We start from the raw sequence: 27,800 nt of genomic DNA, 5'->3' as shown, positions 1-27,800 counted from the left end.
CAGTACGATGTAACTCAAATACGTATATTTTATTTATTATATAACGCCACCAATTTATGCAGATAGAGATATATATATATATATATATATATATATATATATATATATATATATTTATTTAGGTACATTCACATATATCCCTAGCCCTCTAGGGACATGCAATCTAAGGCACCTAACTTACATTCATACATACATACTAGGGCCAATTTAGACAGGATCCAATTACCGTATTTTTCGCCATATAAGACGCTCCGCAATATAAGACGCACCCAATTTTAAAGGAGGAAAATCTAGAAAAAAAAAGATTCTGAACCCAATACATATAGTAATTCATCTCCCATATAGTAATTCATCTCCCATATATTAATTCATCCCCCATATAGTAATTCATCCCCCCTATATTAATTCATCCCCCATATAGTAATTCATCCCCCATATAGTAATTCATCCCCCCTATAGTAATTCATCCCCCCCATAGTAATTCACCCCCCATATAGTAATTCATCCCCCCTATAGTAATTCATCCCCCCTATAGTAATTCATCCCCCCTATAGTAATTCATTCCCCATATTGTGTCAATTCACTTACCTTTGCTCCGCGCCGTTCCTCTCGCCGTGTTCCTGCGCCGTTCCGGTCTTCAGGGCTGATCCACGAGCAGAGGGGGTGATGACGTCAGCGCGCACCGCCGGGTGTACTAAGATGGCCGACCGCTCCAGAGATAGGCCTTTCCTACGGCCGTGGCCGCGCCTGACGGATTATCTCTCTATTCGTCGTATAAGACGCACCAACTTCCCCCCCCCAGTTTTGGGGAAGAAAAAGTGCGTCTTATACGGCGAAAAATACGGTAACCTACCAGCATGTCTTTTGAGTTTGGGAAGAAACCAGAGTACCCAGAGGAAACCCATGCAGGCACAGGGAAACATGCAAACTCCATGGTTGGGATTCGAACCAACAACCCTAGTGCTGCCAGGCGGAAGTGCTGACCATTTAGCCACTGTGCTGCCCATATGCAGTAACTACATCATCAATTGCTGACCAGTGCCTGAAAAGAGAAGACACTGTGCCAGAAGAAGACCAAGAAAACATGGGAGTGGTGGCATGCAGAGAGACAAAAGACTGCAGATCTGTCAGCGCAAAAGGGACGGCAAATCCAGGAGGCAAGTCTGCCATAATGTGTACTGTATGCTGTGCACATAGGAGCTGGATTGGCATCTTAGTCTTAGAAATTTTCTACATTTTGCTTCCATGGCTCATAAAAATGTAATCTGATTAGGATCTGTGTCGTAATAATCAGTAATACGTATCATTCACGTTGCCATATGTTTATTCAGTATATGACTGAAACAAGGATAAACAAAAATATTTAATAGGATTTTGCAGTGTGGAGGTTATCAGAAAAGAACATCTAAAATGGTAAGCAGTGATTTTTAATTTTTCTGCTATGTGAATGAGAACATAATATAAAGTTGATGTTATCCCAGTTTTGCTGCAAAAATGGAAATACACTTTAACACAGTGCGATTTCAGCCTTAGAATGGCACCACATTGCCCAAACAAGCACTGCACCACAAAACACATGCCTTGCATTGTGGTACAGTGCCTTAAAGCTGAGTGTGGAGCTCAAATTCCTCCTCTAAATAACAGCAGTGCATTTTCTGGTTGGGGGGGGGGGTTGTATCCTCACAGCTGTGGTTTTAGGCAGGTATGGGAAATTGCTGTACATTAAACTGTTACTAAACCCAGGACCCTGCATTGACTATATCTGGTCCCCCACAGTACACAGAACATGGAGATGCAATTATTTTAGTAAACACAAACTGCTAAATACCTTTTCTCATCAGCAGTTAGAGCAGTATTGTGATTTCTATCAGTGTCCAGCAAAACACTGCTTACAGCTTGTAGGAGGAGTTTTCATTATCCTGTAGGAGGATGCAGGCCCCCTTACCCCTGTTTGGAGAGTGCTGTTTGACCCTGTGCTGATTCCATGCACTCTCCTAAGACGAAAAAGAGAACTCTATAGCAATACACACCAAATTGAGCATGTGCAGCTTGCCCCCGAGCCTTGTTCTATCAGGAGACACTAGAAGAAGGGGAGGATCAGAGAAGATGGGATCAAACCTCCTTTATACACAATGTGGAGGATTAACCCGTTAGGTTCCACAGTGAGTATAACAAGCATGCATAACTGTCTGCCTGTATTTCTCAGCATTGAGGACACCATTGATCCTGACCAAATCTCCAACTCCATTTACAGAAATGCACCCCCAAACTTGCAAGGAACCTCCACCATGCTTCACTGTTGTCTGCAGTATATAAGATTTGATGATGTCACTACTGTGATGCTCACTGCTCTGTAGCCCCATAGCTGTATATCTGCAGTTTGAGATCATCTAAGGCACTTCTGCCTGTGATTGCTAATCTTCGCAGATGTGGAGTGGGATTTGGTGATACTGTGCTGCTTTCTGGAGTGGAATCTGCACTGCATGCTTCTCTTAGCTTCCCCCGTTCCTCTAGTTCATATACTAAAGTTTCTGCTGTAACTCACTGCAGGAGACAGCAAAGGTCTGAATGGGGCCCTTTAAATATATTTGTCAAATTTACAGACACAAACTGTTTTCAGTACATGTTAATTTTAAACCTTTTTTCATTTATGCTAGATTCATACCTTTACCGGGTGAGTTTTCCATGCATTCTTTGTGTGCATTATTAGTAATCATGCATTTGAATGCACTATCCTTGTTATCAGTAAGTTCTAATACGTGTCTTGGTGCCTCCAGAAATGTTGCAAATCACTGCATTGGACAGATGAGAACTATCATCATCTAAAGCAATGGATAGCCTGATTGTATGGACTGACGTATATTAAAACACATAGGTGCAAGTGGGACTATTTAGCTGCTACTTTGTTATGCATCTTCTAAATCATTTGGAATCATTTATGAGTTTACTTTTGAAAAACACTGTGATCTAGCTTGTCAGTGATCCAGTGCCAGGAATGAATATGTGTACTGTATATGAATGTATGAGGAGGAGGTCTGACAAACTGGCATTTCTACGTAGTATTTGCTGAAGGGGTAATAAAGTTGGAAAAGAACAGGATGCACACAGCCTGATCCTAGAATAGTTCTCTCCTAATTTGTTGATTCTCTATTGCTCGTTTTTCCTAACCGGATGCAGTATCCTTCTGTACCTTTTTGTTCTCCTACTATAATAGTCTTAGTGTAGCAGTAGCTGGCAGCAAGGCCAATGGGATGTGAGCCCAGTTTAATGACAAGGCGTGCAGGCTGTGCACACAATGGAAAAGCAAGCACTTCGGAATTAGCCATACATTCCCATCCATAAAGTTAACCCTTTTTACTCTTTACAGTGGAGTGGTTTCTATTTTGCTTACACAATTCTTTTTAAAGTGGTAATAAACTCCGCTTGGTCTTTTTTTACCTACAGGTAAGCTTTTAATAAAGCTTACCTGTAGGAACAATGAATATCTCTTAAATGTGCACTGTTTAGGAGATATTCGCAATTTCTGCAGCCAGTGACACCTCTGTGCGCATGGGTGGGAGTGGTGTCACCGTGGCTCGGCCAGAGCCCGTGAATCCGAAAGGAAGACCGGGTGAAGACAGAGGCCCTGGCAACAGTGACAGCATGCCCCCGGAGGGATTCATTTTACAGGTAAGTCTATCGTAATGTGCTAGTGTGCAGTGCAAACTAGCACATAATGTCATTAACTTTGGGGGGGAGGGGGGTACTTTTTTCCTCCAGACTTCATTACTGCTATAATAACTCCCACTGTATAAGAAATATGAATATCAAAATCGGTGTACCCACAAAGTTACTAACAAAGTCAAATAAAATAAATAAATCCCCTAGACGCACACAAAGTCACACTTTCTCCCCAGAAAGTCCAAAATCAACAAACCTCCTCAGCGTCTGTGAATCTTCAAGGTATCATATATAAACTTGATCCATCTCCAAAAACAATTCTTTTGTGTCCACGTGTACCACAAAAAGAACAAATGGCTACATATAGTGCATTGTCCTCAAAAATATATAGCAAAATCAATTATCAATGTGCACTTATGTTCAAAATGTATTTATAAAAATCACCCAGTGTCCACTAAATATGGCTGAATTAAATACTCTTACCCTAAAAAATACTTTATATAGCTTTACATCTCATTTCCCATAAGAATTAACTCACGGCTGATCCTACAGACGCATCATCATCCTTACAAGGGATACCTCCGAAAAAAATGCATCATGGTGTATTATCCTTTAAACATGTGATAAGTGCTCCCCTCTTCAACACCACTTAATGAAATGAAAAGAGCCACTCTCCACCACCTTCCAAACCATGCACCTTACTGGACTACAGATATCCAATAGCATAAATAGATGTGAGATGACTATATATATATTGTATAAATGGTCTATTTTATTAAAATTGTGCTTACAAGAGGAAAACTTTCAAATTGCATGTATCCTCAGTGAGAAACAGTGTAATATCCATCCAATACAGCACAGGCTATACAGAACCTCTCTCAAGATGGCCGCTCCGCTACTTCTGACTTTATCAAAAGGGGTGATAAATTCAGAAGTGACGAAACGCGTCAAGGGACGTGATGTCAGACGTAAGACGTAAACTGGAAGTGGTGGAGCGGCCATCTTGAGAGAGGTTCTGTATAGTTGTGCTGTATTGGATGGATATTACACTGTTTCTCATTGAGGATACATGCGATTTGAGAGTTTTCTTCTTGTAAGCACAATTTTAATAAAATAGACCATTTATACAATTTACTACACTATATGGTCTTTCTCTTTTTCAAACTATAATATGATGCTTATTGTGATTAGAGATTGGATCAGTATGGATTAAGAGGAGTTATCTCACATCTATTTATGCTATTGGATATCTGTAGTCCAGTAAGGTGCATGGTTTGGAAGGTGGTGGAGAGTGGTTCTTTTCGTTTCACTAAGTGGTGTTGAAGAGGGGAGCACTAATCACATGTTTAAAGGATAATACACTATGATGCGTTTTTTTTCGGGAGATATCCCTTGCAAGAATGTGTCCGTAGGATCAGCCGTGAGTGGATTCTTATGGGAAATGAGATGTAAAGCTATATAAAGTATTTTTTAGGGTAAGAGTATTTAATTCAGCCATATTTAGTGGACACTGGGTGATTTTTATTAATACATTTTGAACACAAGTGCACATTGATCATTGATTTTGTTATATATTTTTGAGGACAATGCACTATATGTAGCCATTTGTTCTTTTTGAGGTACACGTGGACTCAAAAGAATTGTTTTTGGGGATGGATCAAATTTATATATGATACTTTGAAGATTCACAGATGCTGAGGAGCTTTTTTTGACTTTGTATAAGAAATATAACCAAACCCCAGAAAAAAATTCAATATATTGCAGCTTACTATTCCTTGCATTCCTATAGTTGCAATAGTATCCTTTATTACATACAGAAAACTCCTGTTTATCTACCAGAAATGGATTGTCCTTGTCACTTCCTGTGAACTGAACTCGAAGCATAAAACAATTTTATATTCCTTCTGTAAGCTGCTGATCTCCCCATCCCCCATGTAATTAGGGGCATATTCACCACAAAGGCAAACAAGGCGTTTGCCTGGAACAGCATTTTTTTGGGGGGGGGCAGCATTGCCCCCCCCCGGAAGAAGGGGCACATGCGGCATGGGGACCAGGTGGGATCCGTGGCAGGCTGTTTGAATGTATATGCAGAGCCTGAATCTTGTTCCTTTGGATGTGTAGAGCTGTGAAGTTGAATGTCCCCCTCTCTCCCCATTGTAATGGGGGGTGGTGGAAGGCTTTCTCGGGTGGGGATGTTGGTTGTTGCCAGGCTCTCTGGGCGGGCAGTGTTTGGGGGTGCGGGGTGATGTAGTGTTGGTCAGTGTTTGGGCTCTCTCGATTTTTGTGTTGCCTAGGGTAGCACAATACCTAAATACACCACTGCATGTAATGGAGATTAATAGAGGAAGATATCTTTGAAATCCAACCTGGGTGGTAGCAATGGCTGCCTCCATAGGTACAATGGGGTGAGAGAGCGCAGTCACTCAGGGACAAGATGTGTGTTATTCGCAGGACTTTTAGGTAAAAATAAAGAAAAAAGCCTAGGAAAATAGAAAGCTAATGTGGACACCTCATATAAATGACTGGTAAGCTGCAATACATATTTTGGGAGCTTTAGATACACTTTAAAGTGGAACTGTAGCTTTAAGGAAACCATTTTTTAAATAATCTGTATTTAAATATGCATTTACTGTCAGTTTACTTATCAATATGTTCACTGTTCAGTCGTTTTGTGCCAAAGTGCTGTTGTGTTTAAAGCGGCACCCACGTGCACACGTTGGTGCCATGTTGTACAATGCCTTTCTTCCCTTGTGTGCTGCATTGCTCTGCTTGCTGCTTGAGCCGTCATACAACCATACCCAGTTAATATCTTCAGGGGAATGCTAAGTCTCATATGACCAGGACCTTGTGCTGCCCTGGTTGTTAACTCGGGGCAATGTGAACAGAGGGACCTCCATCCATTACCTTCAATTATTGTATCACCCTGGTTTTGAGTCTTAGAGGAGACCTTAACTCAACAAAAGATGATTTGGCCAAGCAATACCCTGAAACTGCTCCTGAAAAAATGGAATGCATTTCTAGTATATGAGGGTGCCTAGACACCCTTTTCTTTGAGCCTCATTTCTGTATGTCTGCAGTGTGAGATTTAGGACACTGCTGCCTCTGAAAGCTGGTCTCTGAAGATTTGGATTGAGATTTGGTGATGCTTCTACTTTGCTGCTGCCTGTTCTCCCCGCTAGAGGCTCTGACGCGAGGAAGTAAAGCCATGCCTCTACCAAGTTGCCCACATCCACACAGACCTAGTGCAAAAGTAAGGCATGATAAGCTGGTAATGGGTAAAGATCAGCTGCAGGGAGAGCACAGGCAATACTGGTGACTAGGCATTTGCCCTCTTTTGCCTTTTCTTGGGCACAGTTTCCAGAATTCCATTTTAGAGATCACACCAATCAGCCATAACTTTATGATCACCTACCTAATTTTGAGTAGGTCCCCCTTATGCTGCCAAAACATCCCTGACCCTTCAGATTATAGATACCACTTGACCTCTGAAGATATATGCTTAAGTATCTGGCACCAGCCATCTGTAGCAGATCCTTAAGGCCCTCTGTGTTGTAAGGTGGGACCTCCATGGACTGGACTTGTTTGTCCAGCACATCTCACAGATGGCATGATGGGATTGAGCTCTGGAGAATTTGGAGGCCAAGTCAACACCTCATGCTCATTGCTGTGTTCCTAAAACCATTTTTGAACCATTTTTGCAGTGTGGCAGGGCGCATTATCCTGCTGAAAGGGGCTGTTGCCATCAGGGAACACTGTTTTTATGAAGGGGTGTACTTGATCTGCAGAAATGTTTAGGTAGGTTGTATGTATCAAAGTAACATCCATGTTAATAGCAAGATCCAAGGTTTCCTAGCAGAACATTGCCCAAAGCATGAGCTTGCCTCCGCCTTCTTCCGATAGTGCAGCCTGGTGCCATCTGTTCCCCAGATAAGCGACACACACGCACCCAGCTATCCACATGATGTAATAGAGAACGTGATTCATCAGACCAGGCCACCATCTTCCATTGCTCTGTGGTCACGTTCTGATACTTGCGTGCCCATTGTAGGAGTTTTTGGCTGTGAACACAGATCATCATAGGCACCATGATGAGTCTGTGGCTACGCAGCCCCATACACAACAAATGGTGATGCCCAATTTTTTTTTTCTTTTCCGCTTTTAACACATTAACTTCAGGGACAACATATTTACATGTTTGCTTAATATATATTACACTGACTTTCAGATGTCATTGTAAAGAGATAATCAGTGTTATTCACTTAGCATGTCAGTGGTCATAAAGTTATGGCTGATTGGTGCATGTAAAGCCAAAATTCCCACCCCCACACACACTTTGAATAGAGGAGGGTAAAATTGCTGTCAGGTTGTTTTCCCCACTATCTGTGTCTTGGGGGATTTCTCTTCACTTCCTGTCCTGTAATCTCAACAGGAAGTCAGAGGAAATCTTTTTTCCAATGTGAGGGAAATATTTTCTGTCATGGAAACAAACATCCCCATAGGAAGATTTCCTGTTCTGGCGGCATCTCAAAATTCTGGATTTACTGTTTTCATCTCTGGTGACACTGGTGAATCTCCGTAACTGGGATGCATGCAGAAATAAAAAACCTGATGGATTCTAACCCCTCCCTACTCTATCCAAATAAAAAAAAAGTTTTGCCTTGAGTTATACTTTTAGGAGATCAATGCACATATATAACGTATAGAAGAGTGGAGTATGCGGGTAGCAACAATGTAAATCTTGCTGCATTTATCAATATAATAATAAACACTATTTAAGCCCTGGTTCATGCGGATGCGGTCTGGAATTCTCAGCGTTTTCAGTGCGAATTCTAAACCGCATCAGAATCTCACCCCGTTCATGTGAACTGCTGCGGGGGGTGTATGTTAAGTTAATGACACCCTGAAATCTGTCCGCAAAATGCGGTGCGATGTGCAGAATTTGATCGCATTGGTGTGAAAATCCATGTGATTCGATTCTAGTGTGGACCCAAAAAAGGGTCCTGCACCTTTTTGGTGTGGATGCGGTACGATCTGAATTGCAATTGCACCGCACACAATTCGCAGGTGATTTGCACAGGAATGTGGTGCTGTTCCTGTGCGAGTCACATGCGATGTACCACACCACATGAGTGTGAACCCAGCCTAAATGTTTTCGAGCAAGCATTGAAAATTCATCGACTCTTAAATCAAAACTTTTTTTTTTTTTGTTTTTGATGCAGTAGGGACAGCTATGACAGCTGTGCAAGAGAATTTCTCTCACTTTTAGAGATATTTTCTCCCACTTCCTGTTATGTCTAAGGGGAAGTAAGTGAAGTTAAATCTCCCCAATGGGGACACAGAAAGCAAAAAGCTGCCACATTTTAACCATTCACTACTATCCAAAGAATACAGAAATTTGAACTTTTTGATCTGTTTGTATATTGATACGTTGTTATCTCAAATTCTTATGTGTTTTGCTTTGTGTTTCCTTAGAGTACTTTCAAGTTTAAGTCTGAGAGCGATATTCATCTGGCTGAACACCACAAGCAGGTCCTGTATGATGGGAAACTTGCAAGCAGTATAGCGTTCACATACAACGCAAAGGCAACCGATGCTCAGCTCTGCCTTGAATCATCACCAAAGGAAAATCCTTCTATATTTGTGCATTCACCACATGCTCTAATGTTACAGGTATGTTCAGGTTTTGTGCATTTTCATTCCATTAAGATTCCTCACGGTGTGTTCCTCTAAGTACCAAATTCATGTGTGGATGTGATGCACAGTGATACTTCTGTCCATGAAATTGGAACAGAGAACAGTGATTTTATGAGCTGTTTGATGTCTCCAGAGGTCATCTGGATAGTTCTATGGATCTCTAGATAAGACAAACCTTTTCAGCCTTGCTTGAAATTGTAGGGTTTTCTAAGCTAGACTTTGACTGCTCTGGTGACAATTGAATGTGTAGTACAGCACTTAATTCATGCAAGTGTCATCCTGCACATCTACTATAGCAGTGTGACATCCTTGCTGATATGAAATGTAACCAGATTCATCATATATGTGCTGGAGTCTCTTTCCTGCTAAGTTCTGCCCTCTTGAATTAGCTGCATAGTGAATGTTGCAGAAAGCTGCTCCTCTACTTCAAACATTCATTTAATTATATGAACTGTCAATCCTCTCCACAGAAGATGACAGTAACATTTCATACCAATCTGCAGATGTCTATGTGTAACTTATTGCATGGTAGCTGCGTACTAGTGGGGTTGTGGATACTGTACGTCAGAGTTTCTCAACCTTTTTTCAGTCAAAGCACCCTATAAAATTATGGACAGTTCAGAGACACCCTTTCAAATTATGGACAGTCTTGAGGCACCCCATTCTAAAATAGAGTTCCTCAGGACTGTCCATAATTTTAAAAAGGCACCCCATTCTAAAATGTGAAAAACTACTCTAATAGTTTTATACAATGCAGCAACATCCACACACGTAGGACACCCAACATTAGAGGTGATTTATTCTTCCAAAGCAAATATACTTTTGCACAATGGTACTGAGTAGTAGTCCAGTATTTCTCTTCTCCCTCAGTTTTTCTCCATCACAGAGCTAATGTGACCCCAGCACTGATGGAGAGGGGCTGGGGAGGGTCAGACTAGGATGCTGTGAAGGCAACTGACATCCTCCTTTATCAGCTGATGATGTCATTGGTTGTCAGGACTCCGGAAGCTAGAAGGTCATTATGGTGCACAATGAAAATCCGTGGCTTTGTGTAACTAAAAGTCAGGCCTGTTCCACCTGCTGGCTTGTATACAAGTTTTGGGCAATTTTTAGACATTTTGCCAAGGCACCCCTGAAGAAACCTCAAGGCACCCCAGGGTGCCTGGGCATCCTGGTTGAGAAAAGCTGCTCTAGGTTGTCGGCATAATTGGAAGAGGTGTGAGCCCTAAAAAGAGCTGAGGCACAGAGTCAAAGGAGTCACCTGATATTCACCAGTGCACCTCGAAAGGAGTGGTGGATTTTGTTATAAGAAGGCTCCCAGGATGCAACTCTGCTGTTTTTTAGGGCTCACACTTGTGCAAGATGGCAGCTGACCAAGGAGAGAACAGGAGAGTTCCAAATTTCTAATCAATTCCAGAGACTGGGACAGGCCAAAGGTCAGGGCAGGCATCAGAAAATTGTGGGCCGACATATAGCCATAACTGAAGAGAAGGAAACTTGGGGTCAGTTAGGAACACTGTAACATCAGTCAGAAGCTAGGAACACAACAGGGTTGTGTTTTACCAAAACTGGAGAATGCAAAATCTGGTGCAGCTCTGCATAGAAACCAATCAGCTCCAGCTTGTTCATTTAAGCTTTGAACCCCCCTCCCCAAAAAAAAAACAAACTGGAAGCTGGCTGGTTTTTATGCAGAGCTGTACCTGATTTTGCACTTTCCAGTTTTAGCAAATCAACCCCAACCTGTTGCTCAGGCAGTTGATGGTAGCCAGAGCACAGTTTAAATACACTGGTAAAAATAATTTAAGGAACACTTTGAAAACACATGAGATCTCAATGGGGAAAAATATCATGCTGGATATCTATACTAATATGGACTGGGTAATGTGTTAGGAACGTATGGATGCCCCATCTTTTGATGAAAATTAAAATGATCAGCCTATAGAGGAAGTCGGGCCCTCAGGCCACCCTCATGAAGTCTGTTTCTGGTTGTTTGGCAGAGACATTCACACCAGTGGCCTGCAGGAGGTCATTTTGTAGGGCTCTGGCAGTGCTCATCCTGTTCCTCCTTGCACAAAGGAGCAAATACCGGTCCTGCTGATGGGTTACAAACTTTCTGCGGCCCTGTCCAGCTCTCCTAGAGTAACTTCCTGTCTCCTGGAATCTCCTCCATGCTCTTGAGACTGTGCTGGGAGACACAGCAAACCTGGCAATGGCACATATTAATGTGCCATCCTGGAGGAGTTGGACTGCCTATGCAACCTTTGTAGGATCCAGGTATCACCTCCTGCTACCAGTAGTGACACTGACCCTAGCAAAATGCAAAACTAGTGAAAAAACAGTCAGAAAAGAGGAGTAGGGAAAAAAATGTCAGTGGCCTCCACCTGTAAAACCATTCCTGTTCTGGGAGTCGTTTCATTGTTGTGCATCTAATGCACCTGTTGTTAATTTCATTAACACCAAAACTGCTGAAAGTGATTAACAACCCCCTCTGCTACTTAACTGATCAGATCAATATCCCAGGAGATTCATTGACTTAATGCTATACTCTGATTAAAAAGTGTTCCTTTAATTTTGAGCAGTGTAGAAGGATATTGGGAGACTGGACAGGAACTATTCATAAAACAAGCTATATTAATCAGCAGGTGAGATGTGGTGACATTTATAACTTCCAGGCCTGTTCAGCAAGGAGGTCCAACCAGACCATATTACAAGTGACAATAGCATGGTTGCTGATCTGTGAAACCACAAATACCAGATCAGCTGCAAAGCTAATTTGTGACGATGGGATTTTCAACCTTGTCATTTCTAGAGTTGTCATCCGGTGGTCCCAAAAGTCCAGAGTATTGTTTTCTGATTATGCTGCTTGTCATGGATTTGTCATTGTTGTCTGTAGTTATCAGAATGGTGGCACACAGAGTAAGCAGGAGACATTTCTGCAGGTACAGTATGTTCAGAAGGTCTGGCAGCACAGCTGTATGGGTCTTATCACTGTTTCTCATGCTTCCATAGGGACCATGCCAAGGCCCTGTTAATATACAGGTAAAAGGGGGGCTTTGCATTTTTTATGGCTGCCGAGTGTTCCCTGATGCAAATGAGTTTCATTGAGCCAACAGCTCAATATGCTGCATTCAAACAAATTGATCTTCTCAAAGGAAGAGCACTGGGAGCTCAGAGCAGCCTAGGAGCTATGCAGCAGACGCTGGATGTGCTTCTGCCTAAGGGGCCTTAAAATGGCTTAACTCTCCCTGAGTTATCATCACTCACTTAGAGTGAAATACGTATGCAATATCCCTTTGTTAAAGAATAAAATCACTGGCATTGAATGCAATCGTGACTTGGCACCACATTTTCAGTTACCGTATGATTTGTATTTTGTTTATAGCTATTCATTGCAAAATACATCAAATAGGTCTCTAGATTCCCAGAGTGTTTGCAAGATTGCACTAAGCAGTCAGAAAATAGATGGCCAATTGATGCCAGTATGTGTGTGGTGAAGGGTAAAGGGATGGCAGGGTCGCACAGAGTACCTTCGAGGACAGGGGAGATGAAGCCATGCTGCTGCCAACAACTGACCAGGCAGACATGCATGCAGTGATTACAAGTGAATGCCAAGGCAGAGATGAGGCACATCTGGTGCTTACCGACCCATAACATCACATTCTCAAATTAGCTTTGCATGAGACAAATTCATATTGCATCTTGCCATTGTTCATAAAGAGGAATGACATTTCAAGGATCTGTCAGATGCCTGGTATTCTGAAAAATCAACTGGCGGCATTATTCTTTTTCCGAAGGAAAAAATAAGTTTTGTTATAGGTGGCCTGGATATTTATAGAACAAAAGAAAGGAATAGAGTGTATCCCGGGTGCCAGATCATGGGTAATATGTGGTGCCACGTCAATTATACAGGGTGCAGGAACATAACTTCCATTTTTCAAAACGCAATAAAACCCATTTTATGAATCAGAATTGTTTTTGTCTTTAATAATGTAGGTACATATCTAAAGTTCTGTTTTACACAGTTTTGAAAATCATATCAGGTAGGTGACGCCCCCCATTGTCCATACACTGAATAAGCCGATTTCTGGCGTTTTTCATGACCCTTACCAGCATAGCAGCGGGTATGTTGGCAATTTCTGCACGGATGTTGGCCTTCAGGTCTTGTAGGCTCCTTGGACGGTTTACATAAACGCGGGATTTCAAAAAACCCCACAAAAAAAAGTCGCAAGGGGCCAAATCAGGGGAGCGGGCTGGCTACTCCAAATCGTCCCTTATTGAGATGAGGCGCTCCGGGAAGTGTTCCCTTAAACCAGCCATTGATGCTCTTGAAGTGTGAGCCGTTGCTCCGTCCTGTTGGAACCTAATGTCCCCTAAGTCCAATTCATCAAGTCGTGGAAAAACAAATTCCTCCAACATGTTCACATACCGGTCTGAATTCACTGTCACTGTGACCTCATTTTCTTCAAAGAACCAGGGACCAATAATCCCAGCTGAGGCAATTGCACACCACACTGTGACTTTAGATGAATGCAAAGGCCTTTGATGCAATTCTCGAGGATTGGTGTCGGCCCAGTAGCGCATGTTCTGTTTGTTGACGCATCCAGTCAAGTGAAAATGGGCTTCATCACTGTAAAAAACAATTGCGTCCTCAGGGACGTTTTCGAGTACTGCCTCACATGCGTTCCTCCAAGAATTGAAGTCGCGTTTGGAGAGTTCCTGCACAGTTGGCAACTTGTACGGATGGAAATGAAGGTCATCGTGAAGAATTCGCCTCACTGAACAATCCGAAAGTCCAAGGGCAGACGCATGTTTTTGTGCGCAGAACGCTGCGGGGATCGCAACATTGAAGCTCTCACTGCTTCGATGTTCTCAGGTGATCTGATGGGTCGAGGGACTCCAGCTCTTCGTCTTGTCGTACTCGCGGTTTCAACGGTTCCAATGCACGATGATGACTGACCTGGAAGAGAACAAAAACTTTAGAACTACGCCTGTCGCCTGAGACCACTCCCGCCACGCTATGGCCGCTACAGCCTGAATGGCACGCATTTCAAAAAAGGAAGTTATGTTGCTGCACCCTGTATTAGTCAAAAATTGGAGGGAAAGAAATGGGGAAAAGGTTGCAAATGGACTTTGTGTTTGGAATTTCTGTACCTTTAAAGTCCATTTGCAACCTTTTTCCCATTTCTTTCCCTCCAATTTTTGGCCTGGATATTTAGTATATTTGTTATAATGCTTGTGCCATTGTATCATAAAGGCAACATGTGCCACTGCTGTACAGATCTCACAATCTCCTACTGCAGTAGAACCTCTAGTCATAGCAAAACAAGGAAGATGGATAACATATGGGCAGGTCAACCATTTCTATTCCAAATAGTGTGTGCGTGTGTAAAGAACATTGATTTCATGCACTTTTGTATGTGCAACTTTGTATCCAAACTGCGTTTTTTTTAAATGTTTGTTCCCTGTTCTTGTTTTGGCAACAAGCTTCACGCGATGCAATTTAATGCTCGATAAATCGCGGTACAATTGTGGCAACACCACACTGCATGTTAGGTACCATTGAAAATAATGGAACCTGTATTTTGCAATTCTAGTGCGTTTTGAGATAGCGGGCAGAATCTCGGCGCAATCCCAGGTGTGAATAGAGCCTTAGTCCCGGTTCACATTGTTGAAAATCTGATGCGACCACAAAGGCATAGATTCGCAGGGCATTTGAAATCCCATTGTTTTCTATGAAGCACATTCACATCTATACGGTGCAATTTTGATCTGTTTAATAAAAGGGTCCTGTACGAGTTTGGAACGATGCGTTCCAGACTCGGACGTCTTAGAGTATAGTGGCATTCTGAGATATCTGTTCACATAGGATGCGATTCAAAGTCGGTTTTGCATAAAGTGGCTGGAAGGCAGTTTTGCATAGAAGTGGCTAGAAGACACATTTGAATCGCACCTGAACCACTGAACAACTACAATGACAGTGGCACTGAAAACGGATATGAATATCACACTGCATAATGTAAATCGTGCTGCTTCCCTGCAGCAGGGCTAAATTAAATAAAACCCACCTGTCCAGCACTTGGAACTGCATGTCCCAGGCGTCAGCTGATATGATTTGTACATCCCTGCCCATTTATAAAAGCAAAAGCTTATTTACGGCTTTCAATACATCATACAGATAGGTCCTAATCCATATTGTACAGACTAATAGAAGAATAACAATAACAAACTGCTGACCCTAAAGTGTACACAATCCTATAATGCAGTGTAGCTCAGAAAAGGCTATCCCCAACCCTAATAGTAGCCTATAATATTATAACCGTCCATTAGAAAACTGCTCACTTGAATGCTGATTATAAGGACCACATGGCGAACCATCCCATGGCTGGACCACCCCTGGCTGCACCAGCGAAGTGTGGGGTAGAAAGTATGCCCCCCAGGAATGCCACACTGATTGAACTCTTTCAGACTTCAATATAAATGTACTAGTGTAATATATGTGAACTCTTAACAATGACCCTCTCCTATTTTCCCCTTTTTTGAACTGCTTGATAAACCGTTTGGAGCATTTTGTTCTGTTTAAAAAGTGTAAAAACTCCCCCAAAACTTTATCTCATTATAAATTAAGAGCTGTTCTGTGTCCTCTGCATACTTCAAATTCAAAATACTAACGGCTTACAAAGCCATCTACAACTCTGCTCCCAGCTACATCTCCAACCTGGTCTCAAATTATCAACCAAACCGCTCTCTTCGATCCTCCCAAGACCTTCTGCTCTCTAGTTTCCCTGTCACCTCCTCCCATGCTCACCTCCAGGACATCTCCTGAGCTTCTCCCATCCTATGGAATTCTCTTCCCCAATCTGTCCGGCTATCTCCTAATCTATCCACCTTTAGACGATCCCTGAAAACCTTTCTCTTTAAAGAAGTCTATCCTGCTTCTACCTAGTAAACCGCCATTTATTTCCTCCATCAGCTCATCCCCCCCACACCTATTACCTTTTGTGTCACTCAGCCCTTCCTCATAGATTGTAAGCTCTATTGAGCAGGGCCCTCTGTTTCCTCTTGTACCAAATTGTATTGTAACTGTAATGTCTGCCTTCATTTTGTAAAGCGCTGTGCAAACTGTTGGTGCTATATAAATCCTGTATAATAATAATAATAATATGGTGGACTCTGTTTTGATCAGCAAGGGATCTGTCTGCTGATCGGAGCAAAGCGTCCAGATGACAGGCCCATGTTCAGTTTATGCAGAGTGGACATGGACAGAGCCCACTCTGCTCTATGGACCAGTGTGTATAAATGGACTCCTCTGTCCCTTTACACCTGATTTCCCTCTGATCCAATTCGCCTACACAGAAGGGGACAGATCCCCTTCTGTTTTTTTTTTCTTGTTTTGTTTGTTTTTTTGTCTGAACAGATTGGATTGGAGATAGGTGGGTGTAAACAGACACAAGTCCGTTTACACCTGCTGGTCCATAGGGGTGAATGGAGGGTCCTATCAGGTCTGTCTGAAAAACTGACGGACCTGATCAGACCGTTTGTGTGCAAGGGCCCAAAGCTCTGGGCAGGGCTGACAACAAAATTATATCTGTGTTGTCAGCCTACGACAGGATTTAGGGGATGAGTGCCATTCTAGCATATGAACTGGTATTTTTCTGTAATTGCAGCGACTTTGAAGGGATAAAAAATGAAATAAAAAAAGGTGCAAATGTTTTGTCTTGATGTATGGTTGAATACAGAATTACATTTAATTATTGTGTGTCTTTTATATCTGTCTGGAATTCAGCTTTAACAATTATAGACATTCAGCCTGTCAGTTCTGCTATTGTTTGAACTAAATATTGTCTTTTCTTTTTAGGATGTAAAAGCTATAGTAACACACTCAATACACAGTGCAATTCATTCAATCGGGGGCATCCAGGTTCTCTTTCCACTTTTTGCACAGCTGGACAATCGGCAGCTGAATGACAGCCAGGTGGAAACCACAGTTTGGTAGGTATTCTTACAGGCAAACATACGTAAAGATTACTTAATGTATAGCATGTTCTAAGCTCTTGAACAATAAAGTTATAGCATGCAAATATGTGAAGACACCAAAGTGAACCTTGTTAAAAAAACAAAATATATATATATTGTTGCTAAATTTTGTGGCCCTGGACTTCGGACTGTATAAGTGTTTGATGGCGTTGCATTCTAAGTGCAATGAATTAAAATATGTCTACAGTGTAAGAATATCATTATTTGGGGTGAACAATTACATCTAAAGAGAGAGCAGTAGGCCAAGCAAGGTTTCGTTTTCCAGTCGTGGAATCGTGTTCTAATCCTTATCTAGCAGATGTTTTTCTTGCTCTTTGGTAACAGGTCAGTTTGTCATAACACGGTGGTGAGCACTCATATCAAAGATGCATTAACAACCATATAATGGTTCCAAAGCATTGAGGAGCAAGTCTATCACAATATTCCACAAAGAGTATTAATATACATTATATACACTGCTGGATCTTACATGTTACATCACATGTATAATTATTTGCATTGTTCAATACCTGCCTCTTCCATTGAGGACCTCCCTCTGCCCCATACATTAGCTCCAAAGTAAAAGAGAAAAGAGAAAACCATATAGAAAAATTTAAAAAATAACCTGGCCATCTGGTATCCCCAACTCTTTTCATATTCTCTGCGTGATTTACAGTATACAGGCCACCCCCAGGTTACGAACAAGGTTCTGTAGGTTTGTTCTTAAGTTGAATTTGTATGCAAGTTGGAACAGGTACAAACTCCCCTATCCATCCATGTCTCCATGCTATATTTTGCTGAGAAATCACTTTGAAAAACACCTCCTAGCATTTCTGTCTGTGGCCATCTTGAAGTAGGGCAGATGATTTATGTAGCATTTACTTCCAGGAATCCTTTTGTCCTTAGCTCAGGCATGCCAGCAGGGGGGTGTGCTTAGCTGAGAAAACCATTCCTCCCTTCCTGAAGACTCCTGGGATGTAGGACATTGTTTGCTAGGCATAGAAACTTGGAAGTAACCGAAGAAATGTGATTAAAAAGGTTTAAAACAGGTAAATATGATATATGTTCTTATCTATTTACTAATACTAGCAGCATAAGGATTAAAAATAGTCCATGTTGATTGAGAGAGTGAAGTTCCACTTTAAGCTGGAACATAGGCAAGGATTAAAGGATAAAGAAGCTGCATACTTATTAAGTGATTAAATCAGCTGCTAAAAGTGCTTAAAAACTGAGGGTTTAATATCCCTTTAAGCACTTTATATGCAGCCCTACATGGAACGGTTTATTCTGAAGTCCTGTGTAACCAAAAGATAATTTAAACCGAGATCTAAAGGAACAGATTAACTGAATCCCGACCACCCTGTAGCAGAAATACTGCTATAGGGCGGCACAGGTCCTCAAAGTCACGTGTATATATACACGTGATTTTGCATTTCCGGGTAGGGGGCACGTGCGCCCTGCCCGTGCCGCCATTAGCGGCTGTCAATCACTGGGTCCCGGCCGGTAATTACTCGCCAGCGCCCAGTGATTGCCGAGCATCTCCAATGGGGAGGAGAACTGTTTGTAAACAAATCAGTTCTCCCTGTCAGCTCATGCACACTGCTCTGAATGGCTGTGTGCAGCACAGCCATCTAAAGCAGTGTGGTTACAGTGAAGCAAATGGACACAGCTTATAGGAAAACAGCACACAGTTAACCCTTTGATCACCCCTCATGGTAACCCCTTTCTGACCAGTGCCTATAGTAGAGTGTCAGTGATTTTTTTTTTTCTTTTTAGCACTGATCACTGTATTGGTTTCACTAGGGATGTCAGTGACACCAAGTCAGTTCCCCCCCAGTGTCATAATTCCCGCCGCAGTCCCACTATAAGTCGCTGATCACCACCATTACTAGTAAAAATTAAAAAAAAAAATCCCAGTATATATACCGCCATTTCCAAAAAAAGTTATAGCTTTCACATAAACCAATTAATTTACACGTATTGGAATTTTTTTTTTTTAGCAAAGACGTAGCAGAATTAATTTCGGCCTAAATGTATGACTAATGACTAAATTTGATTTTTTTTTTTTTTTTTACTGGATATATTTAATAGCAAAAAGTCGAAAATATTGTTATTTTTCCTCGTTTTTTTTTTTTAATAGCACAAAAAATAAAAACCAGGCCATCAAATAGCACCAGAAGAAAGCTCAATTCATGGGAAAAAAGGATGAAAATTTCATTTGGGTGCAGCATTGCATGACTGCACAATTATCAGTTAAAGTAACGCAGCGCCGTAACACAAAAAATGGCCTGGTCAGGAAGGGGGGTAAATCCTCTGGAGGGCAAGTGGTTAAAATGGTTGTAAAGGCACAAGGTTTTTTGCCTTCATGCACACATATAGCGCCGTCAATTTATGCAGTGCTTTACATATATATTTTACATTCACATCAGTCCCTAACGCTCACGGGGTGTACAATCTAAGGTCCCTAACTCACTTTCATACATACTAGGGCCAATTTAAATAGTAGCCAATTAACCTTCCAGCATGTCTTTGGAGTGTGGGAGGAAACACAGGGAAAACATGCAAACTCTAGGCAGGTGGTGCCGTGGTTGAGATTTGAACCAATGACCCTAGTACTTCCAGGCAGAAGTAATGACCATTTAGCCACTGTGCTGCCCTTTACTCACCTAAGTCCCCTCTCGATCCAGTGATGTGCACTGAAGTCTCGGCTATCCCGGGACTCTCTCTCCTTATTGGCTCCCGCTGCTGTCAATCATAGCCAGTGAGCCAATGAGAAGAGAGGGGGAGTTGCCGAACCAAGGCTCCGTGTGTGAATGGATATACAGCGGCTGGGGAATGCGCATGCTCCGGTGCCCCCATAGCAAGCTGCTTGCTGTGGGCGCACCCGACAGGAGGGAGGGCCAGGAGCTGGGGGACCCAAGAAGAGGAGAATCTGGGCTGCTTTGTGCAAAATCACTGCACACAGCAAGTAAGTATAGACATGTTTGTTATTTATTATTTTTTTAAATTAAAATCTTTATTTAAACCCAATAGCAAAAATGTAATAATATAATACAGCTTTCCAGGCCTGAAATGTGGTGGTTGCCTTAGTTTTATTTTTAAGGCTAAGACCATTTTCAGCAAGTACACAAAAATGCTTTTGAGCTTGCCAGAAATGCAATGACCTTACCACTTAGTGTGAGATGAACTGAAATAATAATGTTACCTTCCTTCTGTAAGCCAGTAATCCCCTCCCCCTCTATAGAGAGGAATAAAAGAAAACATGTTTAAAGTCCAGCTTGAGTGGCAGCCATTTCTCCCTCATTAGATAGAATGGAGAAGTAAACCTAGCTACCCAGGGACAAGAAGTGTGTTATTGGCAGGATCACCTGATGAACATAAAGGAAAAAAAGCTGAAAAAAGAAAACCATGCCACACTATCCACCTCATTCATTCACAGAATGCTTTGCATTAATTCAGAAATCACTGTTGAGAGACCCTGGAGACATTGTAGATCAATGTTTTAGCAGTGTCTACTTCAGTGATTTCCAGCTTTTAGCAGCATAGGTCGGATATGGTGTATACATACAGTCAGGTCCATAAATATTGGGACATCGACACAATTCTAACATTTTTGGCTCTATACACCACCACAATGGATTTTAAATGAAACAAACAAGATGTGCTTTAACTGCAGACTGTCAGCTTTAATTTGAGGGTATTTACATCCAAATCAGGTGAACGGTGTAGGAATTACAACAATTTGCATATGTGCCTCCCACTTGTTAAGGGACCAAAAGTAATGGGACAGAATAATAATCATAAATCAAACTTTCACTTTTTTATACTTGGTTACAAATCCTTTGCAGTCAATTACAGCCTGAAGTCTGGAATGCATAGACATCACCAGACGCTGGGTTTCATCCCTGGTGATGCTCTGCCAGGCCTCTACTGCAACTGTCTTCAGTTCCTGCTTGTTCTTGGGGCATTTTCCCTTCAGTTTTGTCTTCAGCAAGTGAAATGCATGCTCAATCGGATTCAGGTCAGGTGCTCGACTTGGCCATTGCATAACATTCTACTTCTTTCCCTTAAAAAAACTCTTTGGTTGCTTTTGCAGTATGCTTTGGGTCATTGTCCATCTGCACTGTGAAGCGGCGTCCAATGAGTTGTGAAGCATTTGGCTGAATATGAGCAGATAATATTGCCCGAAACACTTCAGAATTCATCCTGCTGCTTTTGTCAGCAGTCACATCATCAATAAATACAAGAGAACCAGTTCCATTGGCAGCCATACATGCCCACGCCATGACACTACCACCACCATGCTTCACTGATGAGGTGGTATGCTTAGGATCATGAGCAGTTCCTTTCCTTCTCCATACTCTTCTCTTCCCATCACTCTGGTACAAGTTGATCTTGATCTCATCTGTCCATAGGATGTTATTCCAGAACTGTGAAGGCTTTTTTAGATGTCGTTTGGCAAACTCTAATCTGGCCTTCCTGTTTTTGAGGCTCACCAATGGTTTACATCTTGTGGTGAACCCTCTGTATTCACTCTGGTGAAGTCTTCTCTTGATTGTTGACTTTGACACACATACACCTACCTCCTGGAGAGTGTTCTTGATCTGGCCAACTGTTGTGAAGGGTGTTTTCTTCACCAGGGAAAGAATTCTTCAGTCATCCACCACAGTTGTTTTCTGTGGTCTTTCGGTGTTGCTGAGCTTACCGGTGCGTTCCTTCTTTTTAAGAATGTTCCAAACAGTTGTTTTGGCCACGCCTAATGTTTTTGCTATCTCTCTGATGGGTTTGTTTTGTTTTTTCTGCCTAATGATAGCTTGCTTCACTGATAGTGACAGCTCTTTGGATTTCATCTTGAGAGTTGACAGCAACAGATTTCAAATGCAAATAGCCCACTTGAAATGAACTCTGGACCTTTTATCTGCTCATTGTAATTGGGATAATGAGGGAATAACACACACCTGGCCATGGAACAGCTGAGAAGCCAATTGTCCCATTACTTTTGGTCCCTTAACAAGTGGGAGGCACATATGCAAACTGTTGTAATTCCTACCTCGTTCACCTGATTTGGATGTAAATACCCTCAAATTAAAGCTGACAGTCTGCAGTTAAAGCATATCTTGTTGGTTTCATTTTAAATCTATTGTGGTGGTGTATAGAGCCAAAAATGTTAGAATTGTGTCGATGTCCCAATATTTATGGACCTGACTGTAGTTATATTAGTCCAGCTTGCAATTAGCTATGCCTGGAAATCATCTTTAAGGCTGGGGGACTAGGGATGTTGGACTAGTGTGGATTTTTTTGTAAAGGAATTGTATATTTTCAAATGTTTTTTCATTGAATTAACTAGGTATTAGTGACAAACACTGTGGGCTGGTCCTTTCGATGGCGGTGGACTGTACAGACACGTTGACATGCCTAGGCATGCTCTGCTTCCTTGTACAGTTGTAGGCTAATCGAGGATTGATTCTTAGAGGGTGACAATGCAGGATGAATATTCAGGAGGCATGCTTTCAGTGTTATCTAAATAGTAGTGAATAGTTTAATCTACAATGCTGTTTTAAATTGGTTTTGACTATTGACACAATTCATGGTAGATTTTAAATTTCAAGTTGGGTACAAGAGTATAAGAAAATTGGAAGAATAATTCCATTCGAGGAGCGATCGTTTGATTTTCATATAGTGTGTACACAACGTTCGACATACAATTCAGACTTTACAAACGAAAATTTCCAAAGGGACAAACTGCAAAATTTTTCTCATACAGACGAGAACACAGTCTATTTTTGCACTTAATGTGTACAGTAATCATGCGGAAATAATTGAATAGAGAAAAACACACATGATCAGAAGTAAAGACTGACTCAGAAGAAGGTGGCAACAAACATAGAAATCATAGACAAGAAAGCAAGTTTGCCTTTTCTGTTCGAGGTTTTTTGTACATGTTAATACCATTGTTGGTTACATCATGATACACACCTTCGTGGAAATCGAACGACCAGCCGCCTGTTTTTCTCATAGTGCATACTCCACTTTTTTTTTCCAAAAATACTTTATTAATATGAGAATAGACAAGATAGCATATAGAGCATATACAGCTATAGATCACAATCAGAACATAGAAATTACATGTTGTCTACCGATTCGCAGACGGGACTTATTGTAAACTGTAATACAAGGCCATGTGGGCATTCTCCACTTTAACTCAGTTGCAGCATATCTTGGATAGCAGAAGTTTAATTTAACAGGTTACTAAGCATTCCCTTCACATTTTATGTGATAGACCCAACACAAAGTGGCACATAATTGTGAAGTGGAAGGAAAATGATAAATGGTATTCAAATTTTTGTACAAATAAATATGTGAAAAGTGTGGCGTGCATTTGTATTCAGCCCCCTTTACTCTGATACCGTAACTAAAATCTAGTGTAATCAATTGCCTTCAGAAGTCACTTGATTGGTAAATAGAGTCCACCTGTGTGTAATTTAATCTCAGTATAAATACAGCTGTTCTGTGAATCCCTCAGAGGTTTGTTAGAGAACATTAGTGAAGAAACCACATCATGAAGGCCAAGGAACACAACAGACAGGTCAGGGATAAAATTGTGGAGAAGTTTAAAGCAGGGTTAGGTTGTAAAAAAAAATATCCCAAGCTTTGAACCTCTCACAGAGAACTGTTCAATCCATCATCCGAAAATGGAAAGAGTATGGCACAACTGCAAACCTACCAAGACATGGTCGTCCACCTAAACTGACAGGCCGGGCAAGGAGAGCATTAATCAGAGAAGCAGCCAGGAGGCCCATGGTAACTCTGGAGGAGCTGCAGAGATCCACAGCTCAGGTGGGAGAATCTGTCCACAGGACAACTATTAGTCGTGCACTCCACAGACATGGCCTTTATGGAAGAGTGGCAAGAAGAAAGCCATAAGAAGTTCCGTTTACAATTTGTGAGAAGCCATGTGGGGACACAGCAAACATGTGGAAGAAGGTGCTCTGTTCAGATGAGACCAAAATTTTACTTTTTAGCCTAAAAGCAAAACTCTGTGTGGCGGAAAACTAGCACTGCACATCACCCTGAACACACCATCCCCACCGTGAAACATGGTGGTGGCAGCATCATGTTGTGGAGGTGCTTTTCTTCAGCAGGGACAGGGAAGTTGGTCAGAGTTGATGGTAAGATGGATGGAGCCAAATACTGGGCAATCTTAGAAGAAAACCTGTTAGAGTCTGCAAAAGACTTGAGACTGGGGAGGAGGTTTACCTTCCAGCAGGACGACATCCCTAAACATACAGCCAGAGCTACAATGGAATGGTTTAGATCAAAGCATATTCATGTGTTTATAATAGCCCAGTAAAAGTCCAGATCTAAATTCAATTGGGAATCTGTGGCAAGACTTGAACATTGTTGTTCACAGATGCTCACCATCCATTCTTACAGGGCTTGAGTTATTTTGCAAAGAAGAATGGGCAAAAATTTCACTCTCTAGATGTGCAAAGCTGGTAGAGACATCCCCAAAAAGACTTGCAGCTGCCACTTTGTGTTGATCTATCACATAAAATCCCAATAAAATACATTTACATTTTTGGTTGTAACTTGACAAAATGTGTAAAATTTCACATAGTCTTTATACTTTTTCAAGGCAGTGTATGTTTTAAAGAGATGTTAGAAATATATCTCATAGAATTATCTAGAAAAGCAGATTTATTAACATTTCTAAGCTGAGCATATTCATCATAGTACTAGGCGATATATAAATAAAAGACTATCGTTTTTCAGAGAGGCAGGGTGTTTTTTTTTTTTGTAGTTCAGACACTTTTAAAAATAAAGTACATTTTGAACCAAAATGGCCTCTGTCCTCCCGCTTCCTTAAAAGCCCCTTACTGTGCTGCTGAGCCGTTTCACTTGTAGATTTAATGGGAATATTTTCAAGGCCTTATAATATGTGAAATATCTAAGTTCCAGTGTAACAAGTTTGTCCCAGGGCTCAAGGCAATAGCTTTTGAAACATTTTATATAAACTTTCTGTTCATTGCTTTTCTCCCAAAGGAAACTACTTCATTCACTTGCAGGCTGAATAATCTTCTTAGCAGAAAGAGAACCACAGTTACAGCAATGCGACAGATTATTGGGGGTATAATGATGAATTTTTGCAGTTGCTTCCTTAGTGCTTAGTGAACACATGAACTTAATCCATTTTGAAATTGCATACTTAGAGAGATATTGTAGAACAGAATGACATGAGTTATTGAAAATACATTTAGGTAGAGACAAAAATATAACACAATATAATGCCTTTTAGCAAAATATGTGTCCAGATTGCAAGCTGGGGATGGACAGCTTTACTGTCAAAGCTGGTGCTATTGTACTGAGGGGTATAACAAGGAAACATAGGGTGAGCTGCATAAAGGGGACAGGTACTGCGAATTGCAAAGGCATCTCCTTTTTCTTTCTGGTTATCTTATACACTTGTGTAGAAAAACTAAGCTGTAGCTCACCTGGGAGCCCTTGACAGAGACCGGCTTCCACAGCCTTTCTCAAATTTTAACATCTGCAAACTCTTGAAATAAACCTCTGCTGATAATTACTATATGTATAGTTCACAGTACATTAATGAGAAAAACAATCTGCAATCTAAGAATAAGGAATATGGTGTGTCAAACATACAGTATTTTTCACCAAGGGCTATTTTATAGAAAGCTTTAATTGAGAAATTGAAATTAATAAAATAATGCTGGGCAATAAATAAGTGCAGTGTTGGCTCAAATTAATCCAGTCATTGATCAGTGGAGAAAAGCTCGCATACGATGTTGGTCAATTTAAACATGCCCCCTTACATTGGTGGTGAGTTGAGTGGTGTTTTACATTAGTGGTCAGCGTAGTGTCATCTTTCATTAGCGGTTAGTTTAGAATGGCCTTCTTACACTGGTGGTCATTGGGAGAAGGGTCCCCTTTTATTAGTGGTCACTGGAAGAGTCAAGGAGGAGAGGGAACCCTTACATTGGTGGTCATTGGGAGATGGGTTCCCTTATACTGGTGGTCACTGGAAGAGTCAAGGAGGAAAGGGCATCATTACACCGGTGGACAGTTTGAAGAATGCTGCTTACATTGTTGGTCAGCCACCCTTACACACAAATAAAGTGATCATTGTTGTCAATGTTTACTTATCTCAGAGTAAGACATTGCTCATGGAACCTTAGTTGAGAAAAGGTGCTCTTCTGTCTGCTATATTAAGGTGGGCAGCTAAAAGGGCTGTTTTGACTAGTGGGTTATTTAAATTTTAGCAGGGTTCTTTATGACCGTGTACTGTTAGAGCTGGAATGGTTACTTTATAAATTACTTCCAAGAAATGTCTTCAATATTTGTAATACAATATTGAAGACATTTCTTGGAAGTAATTTATTCTTACACATTTCACCCATCTATGAATAATTGTAGAGTAACAGTGGAATAGGGCTCTTGCACATGGCCATATATTAGATGTACAGAGTAAAATATTATTGTGGCTTCTTGGAACTGCTGCAGTGTGTTTTTTACTGACATATACAGTGGGGCAAAAAAGTATTTAGTCAGCCACCAATTGTGCAAGTTCTCCCACTTAAAAAGATGAGAGAGGCCTGTAATTGGCATCATAGGTAGACCTCAACTATGAGAGAAAAAATGAGAAAAAAAATCCAGACAATCACATTGGCTGATTTGGAAAGAATTTATTTGCAAATTTTGGTGAAAAATAAGTATTTGGTCACCTACAAACAAGCAAGATTTCTGGCTCTCACAGACCTGTACCTTCTTCTTTAAGAGGCTCCTCTGTCCTGCACTCATTACCTGTATCAATGGTACCTGTTTGAACTTGTTATCAGTATAAAAGACACCTGTCCACAACCTCAAACAGTCACACTTCAAACTCCACTATGGTGAAGACGAAAGAGCTGTCGAAGGACACCAGAAACAAAATTGTAGACCTGCACCAGGCTGGGAAGACTGAATCTGCAATAGGCAAGCAGCTTGGTGTGAACAAATCAACTGTAGGAGCAATAATTAGAAAATGGAAGACATACAAGACCACTGATAATCTCCCTTGATCTGGGGCTCCACGCAAGATCTCACCCCGTGGGGTCAAAATGATCACAAGAACGGTGAGCAAAAATCCCAGGATCACATGGGGGGACCTAGTGAATGACCTGCAGAGAGCTGGGACCAATGTAACAAAGGCTACCATCAGTAACACACTACGCCGCCAGGGACTCAGATCCTGCAGTGCCAGACGTGTCCCCCTGCTTAAGCCAGTACATGTCCGGGCCCGTCTGAAGTTTGCTAAAGAGCATTTGGATGATCCAGAAGAGGACTGGGAGAATGTCATATGGTCAGATGAAACCAAAATAGAACTGTTTGGTAGAAACACAACTCGTCGTGTTTGGAGGAGAGAGAATGCTGAGTTG

General features: G+C 41.4%; 1 protein-coding gene across 6 annotated transcripts in view; it reads left to right on the top strand.

The window, feature by feature from the left end:
* Positions 1–27,800, top strand: part of NBEA (neurobeachin) — an 881,324-nt gene that overhangs the window by 266,536 nt on the left and 586,988 nt on the right. For all 6 annotated transcript variants that reach the window (XM_089690860.1, XM_089690861.1, XM_089690859.1 and 3 more), the window contains exons 9-10: positions 9,133–9,330; positions 17,210–17,343. In XM_089690860.1, coding sequence (XP_089546986.1) covers positions 9,133–9,330; positions 17,210–17,343 — 332 coding nt within the window. The remainder of the gene's footprint in view (positions 1–9,132; positions 9,331–17,209; positions 17,344–27,800) is intronic.

This window comes from Staurois parvus, unplaced genomic scaffold (assembly GCF_062004578.1).
Source record: "Staurois parvus isolate SC_StPar_1 unplaced genomic scaffold, SC_StPar_1.0 ptg000544l, whole genome shotgun sequence".
Classification (NCBI taxonomy): domain Eukaryota; kingdom Metazoa; phylum Chordata; class Amphibia; order Anura; family Ranidae; genus Staurois; species Staurois parvus.
This window is presented reverse-complemented; position numbering and strand designations above follow the sequence as displayed.